Source organism: Lissotriton vulgaris, chromosome 11 (assembly GCF_964263255.1).
Source record: "Lissotriton vulgaris chromosome 11, aLisVul1.2, whole genome shotgun sequence".
In the NCBI taxonomy this organism is placed as follows: domain Eukaryota; kingdom Metazoa; phylum Chordata; class Amphibia; order Caudata; family Salamandridae; genus Lissotriton; species Lissotriton vulgaris.
The window spans coordinates 939858022-939870175 of NC_141699.1; the positions used below are offsets into that span (position 1 = coordinate 939858022).

Sequence of the window (12154 nt, forward strand, 5' to 3'; positions counted from 1 at the left end):
AAATAGAAAAGCCATCACACCAACTGGAATAAAAACAGTGGCACCGCCTGCGTTTAATGTTCCGATTACTGCGCATGCGTTGGAAGGGTCCAAACGAAAGACAGGGCACGTTTACACTGTGCGGTATGCTGGATACGTGACGCACTGACACAAGGTGCAATGGTCACCTTCCGAACGCTCATGGTTCGGTCAAAGGGCAGGGGGTTACAGGCTGCACTTTTACATCAAGCTGCCGGGAGACGCGTCATGTGCCCGCATACTGCGCCGCACACCACCGACTTACTTGTTCCCAAAATCCCAGCGCACACTAACATACTGAGCCTCAGTAGGGATAGCAATCCTCCAGTTTCAATACATCTGACCCCATTACACATGCAGCTGTTACAGCCTGCAGAATTCTCGAAGGACACAAAAGTAATCCGGAAGCAGATCACAGCACCTTGACGACAGATTACCTTTTGAGTGCCAAATCGGCTTTAACGATTGTCTAATCAGGTCGGATCTCACTGCCCTGCCACGCCACTGGCAGCCAATTTGATGCGCAATTGTCAACCCCTACTAGCAGCTGAGGATGCGATACAATTACAAAGACCACACACACTTAAACCTGTAGTGTCAACACCCCCTGAGTTGCACTCTGCAGAAAACTGAATAGAAATTAAGTGTGGGTGCAAGGACCTTGCAAAAAGTTGCAGTCTGCACATTCACAGGACTGCGTGACAGTGAAGTCAAAAACAGCCAATGACATGGCGCGGTGCATGCAGTGCAGACAGGTGAGACACAAGCGCTCGCCATTGTGGTATGGCAGCTGCTTGTTTATATTTGCATTGTGCTTTCACTTTAACTTGTTGGATGCACGTCACATTCCCCCACAGTAAGAGCGAATTTGACGCGTGCGCAGATCGGGACACATACGCCCACCGTGACATTGGAAGCATGGAAGGGGTTAAGTGAAAGTGCAAATCAAAAATAAACACGCGGCTGTCTTGAAGAAAGACGAGTGAAACACTTATACGCCTCCTTTAGATAACAGATACCCCACGTCACACTTTCATGCCTCATTTAGGTAAGAAATTGCTTTGCGACAGCTGCAAAGCAGACGATCCAGTACGGATGGGCCAAATGAAAAGGCGGTAATAAAAAAGCATCCTTTTCAATGGGAAGCCAGCGTTTAGCATAAACGCTGATGCGAGCCAATGAAAATGATGGGCGGGGCTTCAAGTCTGGTTCTGAAATCTCTTCATCCACAATATCTCTCGTAGAGCGAGCAGCGCATGTGCGCTGCAACGCTAGGCAAGACTTAACATTTTTGAAGTAATTCTATCAAAACCTAATTTGCCTGTACTTGCTGCAAAATTTGGTGCTTCCCTGTGGCATAATTCTAGTGGGCCTGCCTAAAATACACACATGCAGAAGAAACCAAGAATGGCCAGAGCCATCTATTATCACAAGTATATTCTCTGTCAAAAACCTTGTGAAAGAGCTCCTGTTTTCTTTTCTCTTTAACAGCCTAACTCATACAGAAGAATCTTCTTCGATATTACACCTAGTAAAGAGCAGCTCACAGCTTTCAGATTATTTTGAAAACGAGATTGTAAACTTCTTTTCACTGTTGGCTGAGACACCAACGATTCTTCTCCAAAGCGTTTATCGCTCATAAAGCAGACATCCAGTTCCCTCTGTGGTTCTCTTTCACTTCGATCAACAAAGGCCGCTGTGATTGTTGAACTCCACGTCATTAGGCTCCCCTGTAGATCCTGCCCTGTTAAGATTGTTAGGAGCGGTGGCACCGGCTCTAATTATTTTTCTCACAGCTCTTTAATTCATTACTTAGATATGATACTGTTGCTATTTGTTGTTGTGAAGCCTATTGTAGATGGTACCAAAGCTTAGTGTGCTTTAGTCCACATATTGCTGATCCATTGATTGACTTTCATGTCAGTCTTGTTTATTTGCTTTTTCAATAGCTTGTCTTTCTCTTTTGTTTGCTCTTCCCTAGGAGCATAGCTTTTATACCATCCTTTTGATTGGATGACTGGAGTGCTTTCGTTCAGGCAACAACTTATTTTCTTTTGCTTCTGGCACTCCATGGGAGTGCACGTGTTTTGTTATGTCCTTAGTGTGATGCTTTCTCTCCTTTACCTCCTCCAATTGTTTCTTCCCCCTCTCCCAAAAGTCTATTGCTACCTTCTCAGCTCCGCTCAGCTCTCATGCTCTTTTTAGTGTTTTTCAAGCCTTTCTAGTGTACTTCTCCCCCGTCATGTTCCTCTCGCAGTCCCCACTACCTTTGACCCTCAATTGTCGGAATACCTGCGCCCCTCTGTTGCTCATCTGCTTGCCAACAGCCCCTCCCATCCTCCATTCTTAGTTTGCTTGCCCACATCCCCTCTCGCCTGCCCTTAGTTGTTCATCTGCTTGCTCCAACCCCTCCTGTGCAACCTCTGATGTCAGTGTGCTTCGCCACCTGCATAGTTTCCTACTGCCCTCAGTTGCCTTGGAATGGGGTGCAATAAAAAGCTCTGTGGCTGTGAGTAGTGATTTTCAAGTTTTAATTTTTTTTATTTAATACATTTCTCCTCCCACCGGCAACCTTGTCTCCTACCCTCCCTCCCGCCATGTTGCCACCCACCGTCTTTACCTCTCTCCTTGTTGACTCGGAGGAGTGAGAAATAAAAGAAAAAGCAGTTGACAACGACCAGAGCTGAGTCAGAGAGCTCTTTAAATCACTTTCAGCCACTGCACAGCAGATGCGATACTGTAAAACATGGCTGCAAAACATTGACAAAGCCAATAGCTTTCGTAGCTGAAATCTATTGGCTTTCACAATACTTCCTTCCTTTTCCTTCACTGCCCCTTGCTGCAGACTGTTAGCCACTCTATGGTGTTCAGTTTCTTCATAGACCGGAATATCTCCTTGCACTGCTCTATTGCTATCTTTTGCCCCCTTTTTTCTGTTTTTTAGTAGAACTGGTGAACTACAATATGCTGCTGGGCAGCTTTTGTCTTGATAATGTACTTTCTTCAATGAACTTTTTACTTTTTCATTTACCACTCCGAGATAGGTGTTCACATTGTTGAACAAAAAAATATTGTTTAAAAAAAAAACTGCCATCTGCATCATCATACTGGTGACACATATTCCTGTATAAGTGAACTTGGTGGGGGCTACTGGGCAAAAAAAATGTACCTGCAGCATCTAGATTGTATTGTAATTGCATTTATATAGCGCTTACTACTCCTGATGAGGTGTCAAAGCTCTTTTTCGGCGAGTAGCACGCTTTTCCGGAACCCATAAGGGATTAGTGGTGAATTAGTAAATTGAACATATGAAAGTAATTAAAATGAGGGATATGTTAGTTTATTTGGATTGCGAAGGATAGTGTAGGGATAGAAGGGGGGGAAACTTGCATTTATATATCGCTTGATACCCTTGATGGGATGCTGAAGCGCTTTTTCAGCAAGTAGCATGCCTATTCTTTGTGAAAGATGTACAGGCATGCGTGTTCAGGCTGGGGCCTGTCATGTTGGGTGCGGCTAATGATGGTCAACTACCTCCTTTGTAAGGGCCAAGACCTTTTTGTTTTTGCCAATGCTTGATTAAACTGTTTCTGGAAAACTCATTTCATCTTTAATAAACGTGATAAATCTAATGTATGAGTTAATATTTTTTCTTGTGGTCTGCAAATTTGATTTTTAAGAATCAAGTGCTTGCTACAGACACCTGCTATGACCGTCAGGGTCTTCTCATCCTTTGGTCCATTGGTTAATAAGTTGTGTACCAATACATTTGTTAACATTAACCTCTTTTAATTCGAGTTGTTAGAAACACCAAAACATCTGCATGGTGCGCTACAAAAGTCTCATTTGAAGTAGGACAGAGATATTCATGTATTTTGCTTATATATCGCACAATGTATATTTTGAACCCTGTACTGTAACGTGACCTGTTTTTAAAAGTTGAGACTTGTTAAATTTTAAACACATTTTTTTCCTTTGCCAGCCTGCTGAAATAGATGTTCTGATAGGAAAAGACCGTGAGGGATTTTTCACTGGCGGTTTGACTATTGGTGGGAAGAAGTGCTCTGTGATCAGAGATAGTATGTTTATTGACAATGACTGCACAATGGACATCAGGACGAAGAGTCAAGGTGGTGAGCCAACATACAATATTTCTGTCGGCAGAGCTGGAAGAGGTAAGCTTCAGTTTGTGAACTATGTGCACGTGTTTTTGTTTCCGTCTGTACTTTGATAAGTCAGCTATTATGACAGATTATTTTGCTTGTTATTCTGGCGAAATAATATGTTGGAAGGATTGAGTTCTCAACGCCCATAGGGGAGATAAATATATTTTGACAACAATCGCCCGAGTGTTTGCTATGGAAAGTAAATATTAATAGGTTTTGTTCTTGGTTGTAGCTTATATGGGAAACCTCTGTATCCGAATTAAGGAGTCGTAGAAGGGTGTTTTTAAGAAATGTTGAAATGCTTCAGGTTCTAAATGAAGCATAAACGGGTGGCAAATACTTGAATGTTAAGAGAATGTGTTTTTGGTACGTGATCGTAAAATTTCATCATGGTGTCTACATTGACAGTCATAAGCACTGAACTGTAGTTCTGTGAGGGTGGGATTCTAGAGCACTTTTCAAAATAAATGACTGCAAAGTCTATTGAAAAGACTAGTAGAAAAACACAATCATTTTCTAACCTGTCTTCAAGCTAGGCTTGTTAAATTGTTGTTTTACGTAAAAACTACAATTTAGTCTAATGAAGAAAATAGCAGAGATCTAAGTCCACTTTAGAAAACAAAATAGATCAAAGACTAAAATATAGAATTCCAGAATGGGGTTCTATTACCTAAAGTCCTGCGCCACAACAGGTCAGGTTGATTATCAAAAATGTAGCGTCTCGGCAACAGTCTGCAGATAACATATAAAAGAACACTAAAGGATGTAGTAAAAGGAGTCTCAAATCTGATTCTACACCTACAATCATCCTGTTAGTTAATCATGGGAACACCGCCATGGTCAGTGCATCATTCAAGAATGAATACAGAGAAAGCACGGACAGATAAACCTCACATACATACAAAATGCTGACTGCACTTGTATACAGAGTGGTCCTTAGAGAGGTTTTTTTAATGCCTATGCTCATGCTGGGAGAAAGGTGTATACAACACCAACTTGAAAGGGTAATGAAATTTTTTTTTTTTATGGAGGTTGATTAGAATTTGGGCCCTTGGAAAATGAGATTTACCACTGTGTTTTCGGTGTATGACAACTCATGGGGCACGGATTGGCTTGTATATAGTGTAGGTAAAATATCATGAGTGAAGAAACTACAGTAGTAAGTTCTACAAATTGCAAAATGGCTGTTCTGTAAGTGATTCATAAAACTTAAATGTTGATAAACCCATATGTCAATAGATTAGACAATGAAAGGAGATACAGAAAATGAAAAATGGATTAGATTTGTCATTTTCATGATTATAAGACCGTTTAATGGGAGCACAGCAGTGTACATATACGATGTGCTGTAGCCATGTAAGTGTAGTTGGGGGCTGAGGAATATTACATTTACTGAAGTGTAGAATATTTCATATTGCATTCCTCCATTATAGTTAAATCATTGGTGATACTGTTAATACATCAGAACGAAAAATTTCCTAGCTAGCGTCAGTTTCAATTCTATTATGGACTCGGAGGAGAGGATTATTCTGTACTTTCTTCACTTTATTTTTACAGCAACCATTCAAATTAAAACCTTAAACAACTACATTTCCCATGCAAACTTGGGAATGGGGAAGAAAAAAGGGAGGCAGTCCAATCAACGGTCCACCCTGATCTCCAGCCAATGAGTGGGGAGCTGTGCTAGATAGTCCCTCGTCTCTATTCCTCATGCCTCTTTCGTCGCGTGAGAGCCACATCCTTTTCCTCATGAGTTTTTTGTTTATTCGCATCTCCTGCAACAAAAGGCACATATTATACCCATCACCTGGCTTAGGTTTAACCTGTGAACAAACTGTTAATGGATTCAATCCTAACCGACTACCACCAGCATGGTGAGCAGCATATCCAGAAAAAACGAAAAATCAGTACTTACTAGTCACTCGGTGGGGGGGGGGGGGGGGGGTTGGTGCTGAGTGGGATAATCCTTGCCTCCGATTCCTCAATACAACTGAAACTTTCCGTTACGACAGCTAGGAAAGTTTTCATTATATTTCAGGGCCGCAGGCTCGGACTATGCTAGTTCAAAGCTTACTTACCGCCAAACTAGCCAGATCCAGGATTGGTTTAAAATAAAACATCTTAAAGGCAGAGTCCGAAGACCAATCCGCTGCATTGAGGATATTCTTCAATCATGCCGCAAGGGTAAAGGCTTTGGAAGCAATCACACCGCGGGCCAAATGAGCACTAAACATGCGCAGAATGCCAGCCTCCTGCATCACCCATCTGAGCCAACGAGCAATCGTGGGTGAGGAGACTGCTCTGAGGTTTTCTCAGAGCAAGGAGGAGCTGTTGTTCCCCGGAGGTCAGAACTCTGCGGACATTTACTCATACGCCTTGAAACAACAAACAACTTGGAGGAATCCGGGAAGACCGGATAGGAAACAGATCTGGTTCCACATTTCTTCCTTCTACAGATCGTAAACTTCACACCAGATGGTAAGAAAGTGTGCCCCATGATATCCAGGGCCCGCACATCAAAGACCCTCCGACAGGAAATTAAGCAGGGCAACATGGCCAGCTTGGCCGAGAGCTCCTTCCTGGACAAGAAGCGATTGGGTTGGCAGGATAAGAAGAGATTGAGGACCATGTTAACATCCCATAACGCCAACTAGCGTGGTTCTGGTGGAAGGGACAGGCGTACACCCCTCAAGAGTCTACACACAGAGGTGTTCAACGATAGGAGCGCCATCCACTGGGAGGTGGCTTGCCGTTCGAAAGGAATTGATCGATCTGTAGGCCAAACCTTCCTCCCCCAGGAAGGCCAAGAATTTCACAATGTGGATCACATCCGCTGCCTCCGGATTGAGACAGTCACAAACGCCAACGGGTCCAATGCCATGAGTGACCTAGACGACAATCACCACCCCCTCCCCCCAATGAAGCGGCGCGCACGAGCTTGTGCCGGCATTGCGCCATGAGGCTGTCATCTAGATAGACAATCAACCGGAGCCCTTGCTACCCGCATGCGTTACACAACCAGCCTGAAAACCTTCTGCAGGAACCGCCGGTGAGGGGGAAACACAGGAAACGAGAGCTAGGCGTCCCTGAGATCCATGCACACCATCCAATCCTGGGGTTGTAGCACATCCTGTAAGAGGTGGATTCCCTCCATTTTGAAGGGGTGGCAGACTAACCATTCGTTTAGTTCGCGGAGGTTGATAACCAGTTGCTGTCCCCCTTCTGCTGTGTCGACCAAAAAGATATTGCTGATGAAGCCCTGCGGATGTGGGTTCGCTTGAACAATGGGCCCTTTGGCTAGAAGGGAGTGCACCTCCTCGTTCACCAGCTGTTCCTCGCCGTCCAAAAACCGGAGCGGTCGAGGGGCGACTGCTTGCCAGGGGAGTCGTAAAACTCTATTTGGTAACCCTGCACAGTCTGCAACACCCAAGCATCGTTTATGATGGAAGTCCTGCCCGGGAATACATTTGCCAGCCTATCCCCTACATTTACAAGGGAAGAAGGGAGAACACTCACCGGAGCCATTAGAAGCAGCTGCGCTTCTTTCACCTCTTTCTCTGCCACGTCATCCTCGGGTGGGATAGAAGTTGGCGAATCTGGCCTGGTCCTGAAGCTAGCCTTGGCAGGAATCCTGTCCCCTGGGAGGGTATTGGTTATTTTGGGCGGCTGAACGAGCGGCCCGTATCTCCGCCGCCCCCATGGAAAACCCGGTTTGAGGAAACTTGCTTCATGGATGTCTGTGCCTTATCGAAGGAAGTGAATGTATTCACACACTTCCCTAATTCCTGTATAGCGGGTTCCCCAAAGAGACCCCCGCCCCTGTACAATAGAGCCCCCCTTGGTCTGCTAAGCTCCCCAGTTTGGGACGACTTTAATCAACGCGGAGCGGCACCGCTGTTGATAACACGCAATTTGCATTGCCCAAGAAAATGACCGCCCTCTGTGCCCAGGCTGATGGAGTGTCGGGTGATACCACAGAGGCTGAGGCCTCCTCGGCCATATCCAAAATGTTAGTAAGGGAACCCAGGGCGTCCAGCAGCTTATCCTAGCACGCCCGCCAGGGCCTATCGATTCCCCTTCTGAGGATCTTTCACAAACTTTTGGAGGAAGGTGGCCATTCGTGGGGTCAATCTCTGGGGTCATGGCCACTTTCCCTTCCAAGGACGGCCGGGAGAATTCTGTTTGAAGGCAGTTATGTGCCTCCTTTTCCAAAGATTTCCGAATGCGCGCATAGTTTTCTATCTTCTCTGCCGGGGCCCATTCGAAGGATCTTGGTTGAACTATGTCCTCACCCTGGTCCTCATCATAGGGTTCCATTGCCAAGGTACTCACTGAACAGGGCTAACTGGCATGTGACTGTAATTTGGGCCTGAGCGCTTAATGGGTGTGCCCAATAACTATTGTGGCAAGCCTCACTGGTTAGCTCGGGCCACATATTTATACCCCAGTGTTCAATCAATAAGAGGGCCCACCTGGGAGTGTCCCCACAGGTCTGCAGGCCTGTAATATGTACTATGGACCCCTCTTTTGGGGCGTAAAACCTGTCTCAATACTTGACCCTGAATCAGGTGTCAACTTGGAAGAAAACCGGTACATACCCCTGCGGGGGCATAACTCTCCAGGGGGCAAAGGCTCATGCGGGCGGCGCGCAGCTCAGATTCCTCAGGAATGAAAGGAATTCGGGGCGTCACCTAGGCGTGTGAGGACCACACGGCAGAGCCGCCCCACAAAGGAAACCACAGCTGCAATTAACCAATAGCTTTCCAGCGGCTTTGAAAGGTAATATAACCTTTGCTAGAGCTCGAAACAGCAGCATCTGCTACACGCAAAGAAAAACAACATAGCACATTGCCAAAACAATGCCTTAAAATGCATGCAATGAAGAGGGAAAAGCCTACTTATCTTGGCTGTGAGCAGCGAAGAGACCGGCATGAGGAATAGAGACGAGGGACTATCAATGGCACGGTTCCCCTCTCATTGGCTGGAGATCAGGATGGACTGTTGGCCTGCCTCTCATTTTCTTTCTTCCACATTCCCAAGTTACATGGGAAATGTAGTTATTTAATGTTTCAATTTGAATGGCTGCTGTAAAAATAAAGTGGAGAAAGTACAGCATAGTCGGAGCCTTTAGTCCGGACATAGAATCCAATTACACTCCGCTTTGCTGAGTAATAGCTGTAGGGCACCAAGGGGATTGGACCACAAGTTTGACCTGCCAGCTACTTTTGTGTGCTTTAAACAGAGCAGTACTATGCACATGTTTAACACTAAATTGAATGTGCACTAAGTGGACCAAGGCAGCCTTTCCTCCTGGACTTCAGTAGGGCAGTGACATCCTTCAGTCAGCTGCCTTCTCCAGCCAGCTGCCAAGGATTGATTGGGGAGCTGCGTCCAACACTTCCAGTGACCAGTTGCACTTATGCCTTCCATAGAAGTCCCGAGACATAAAAGTGAAAAATGTACATGAGCCACCAAGCATGGGGTAACGTGTGAACAGATACAGCTCTAGAAAAATTATTTTTCATTTTGACACCCCCTTTTCTACTTCATTGCTTTTTTATTTTCTTTCCCACTCTTATACCTTCATTTCTTCCTTTGTTTCCCTGGCTTTATTTATTTGCTTAAGCATATGGTTTGAGTTCACCAACGGTGATCAGGCTCACCGGCTTGCACATAGTTCTCAACTTTATTGGATTCATGTGTGAGTAGTTAATAAAGGCTGGCTTTATTTTTTCTGTGCAGCCTGATGCTTTTATTCCTCATTTTATAACCAAAGAAAGAAAGAAAAATCCCATAATACAAAGTAAACAAAATAAACTGTACTGGATACACTACTCCTCCAGAGGAGATAATTGGGAGATCTCTGCTCCACCCCTTCGTCTCTGAACTTAACAGAAGAGTTCCAGAAGCTCAGGAGCCTTGAATAGGACCAATAAGCAATGAAATTAACTGGAAACCAAGGTACATGAACTGTCAGGGAAGTGTCCTACTTGTGTATACTTTAAACATGGAGCACTTTGCATGCCTTTGTGCAATGTTAATGCAAGTGTTTTTTTCTTGGGCTATACCCGCCCCACCCTCCTGTTGGTTGCTTTTTCCCTCCCATCCCCTCCTGTTGCATTTCCCCTGCCCCCCACCCACCATAAGAAAAACCACTGGCAAAGCCATTAAGCTTCAGCAGTGCGAGAGTATTGGCTTTGTCGGTCTTTTAGCCATGTTATATATCAGCATAGCTGCTGTTCAACAAAGCTGAAAGTCAGGGAAATTAGTGCTAAGACGCCGCTTTACAACATTGCTAAAAGACCATGGCAAAGTCAAAAGCCCTTGTATTGCCGCAGCCTATTGGCTTTGCCAATGCTCATATTTATTCTGAACTTGACAGTCAATAATGCCCATTCTGATGGATACTTCTGCCTGTGGATTCCTCACCTTATGAATATCCACCTGCGCCAGCATTCTGGAAATTTTTCGTAGCTCTGCACCTACGAGGTTGTCACAGCTTCATGGCTCGGCATCCGACTCCGCAAGATGTCACCGGAGCCATAAAGACCACGTCGGCGTGATGACGTCAGTTCCTTTTTTTCCGCCCTACATTTTCTGGGACTCTCCTATCTTTAAACTGCTACTTTGTTTCGAGACTTTGGTTGTCTGTTCTCAAATGTCTGTTTCTGTAGTAGGGGATCTCTGTGTATAGTCCTAATTTAGTGAATAGTCCTGCCCATGTGCGTGGACCCCGGAGCAATCAAAAATCTCTTAAGTTGTCAAAAATTGCAGACCTGCACAGACACTTGAGAGAATTTAAAGACCGATAATGCAGCCTATATCCACAGGCTACACTGTCCAGTACTTAAACTAGAAATTCCACCAAAACCCCACAAACCGCACAGCCTGTCCAGTGCTTTCCACAGAGAAAATCCTTCCCCTACCAGCAGAAGCCTCTGGAACGATAAAGTCATGGACAGACAAGCCCCATAGGCTGCCATTATGTGGCTCAGAACAGGATACTGTGCCTTTAAGAGAACCTTCCAGAACTCTCTCAGTATCCCAGAATGCACAGCAGGTCCCTTTTTTACTTTCAGTTCTTTTTTCCGGCTCCTGCAAGCAGGACCCTGGAGCATTGAGCTCTCCCTTTCTAGGGTTTCTTTACAGATTCTTTCACTTTTCAAGTGCTTGAGTGCTTTCATTTGAGGTACTTTGGTGCTTTCTTCCTTGTGTGTGTGTGTCTTTGAGCACTCTTTTATTTGTCACAATGCCTGCTTTGTTTGACAAATGTTCGAGGAAAAAGGCCAAGTCGGACCCACACGAGGTGTGCATTATCTTCCTTCCCTCATCTCATGTCCTGGAGGAGTGTGACATTTGCCAGTCCTTCTCCAGCAGGACCCTGAGAGATCGGATGAAGATCAGGCTCCAAGGCCTGGAAGATAGAAGATGGAAGACTGAAGGCACAAGGTGGGTCTGGGCATATCATCTGCCCATGCTGAGGCCTCTGGAGGGCTCTCCAGGGGCAGGAAGACAAGCAAACGTCCATGTTCTCCGCCGGTGTCCATAGCAACGACGACGGCGTCGAGGGATGACAGCAGTCTGTTCCCCGTCTCCCCAGGGCTCTGGGTCGAGGCGACGTCTACGTTCGGCGTCGAGGGAACTGAATAGACCACCGTCGAGATCACAGTTGACAATATCTTCGTCGTAGAGTCATCGACGTGGAGAGGCGGCCCGGCGTCAGCGCTCGCCGTTGAGGCGACATCGCCGTTGGCGAAGAGGAGGTCGTCGTGGAGGGGATCCTTGACGTCTAGGAGGACGGCGAAGTTTCGCAGGCGTTAGCCGCCGAGACGGAGGCGTTCGCCGTTGAGACGAGGGCGTACGACATCGAGAGGACGACTGTCGCTGTCGAGCTGGCGTTCTTCGACGCCATAGAAGCACAGAAGTAGTTCTGGCGCCAGGAGTTCTTCTGGGTCTGCTCGGACACACCA

The 12154-nt window shown here is 45.8% G+C and overlaps 1 protein-coding gene across 2 annotated transcripts in view; it reads left to right on the forward strand.

The window, feature by feature from the left end:
* The window catches only part of PFN2 (profilin 2), a 147759-nt gene that overhangs the window by 75927 nt on the left and 59678 nt on the right, over window positions 1-12154 (forward strand). For both annotated transcript variants that reach the window (XM_086944082.1, XM_086944083.1), the window contains exon 2: window positions 4001-4193. In XM_086944082.1, the coding sequence (XP_086800208.1) occupies window positions 4001-4193 (193 nt within the window). The remainder of the gene's footprint in view (window positions 1-4000; window positions 4194-12154) is intronic.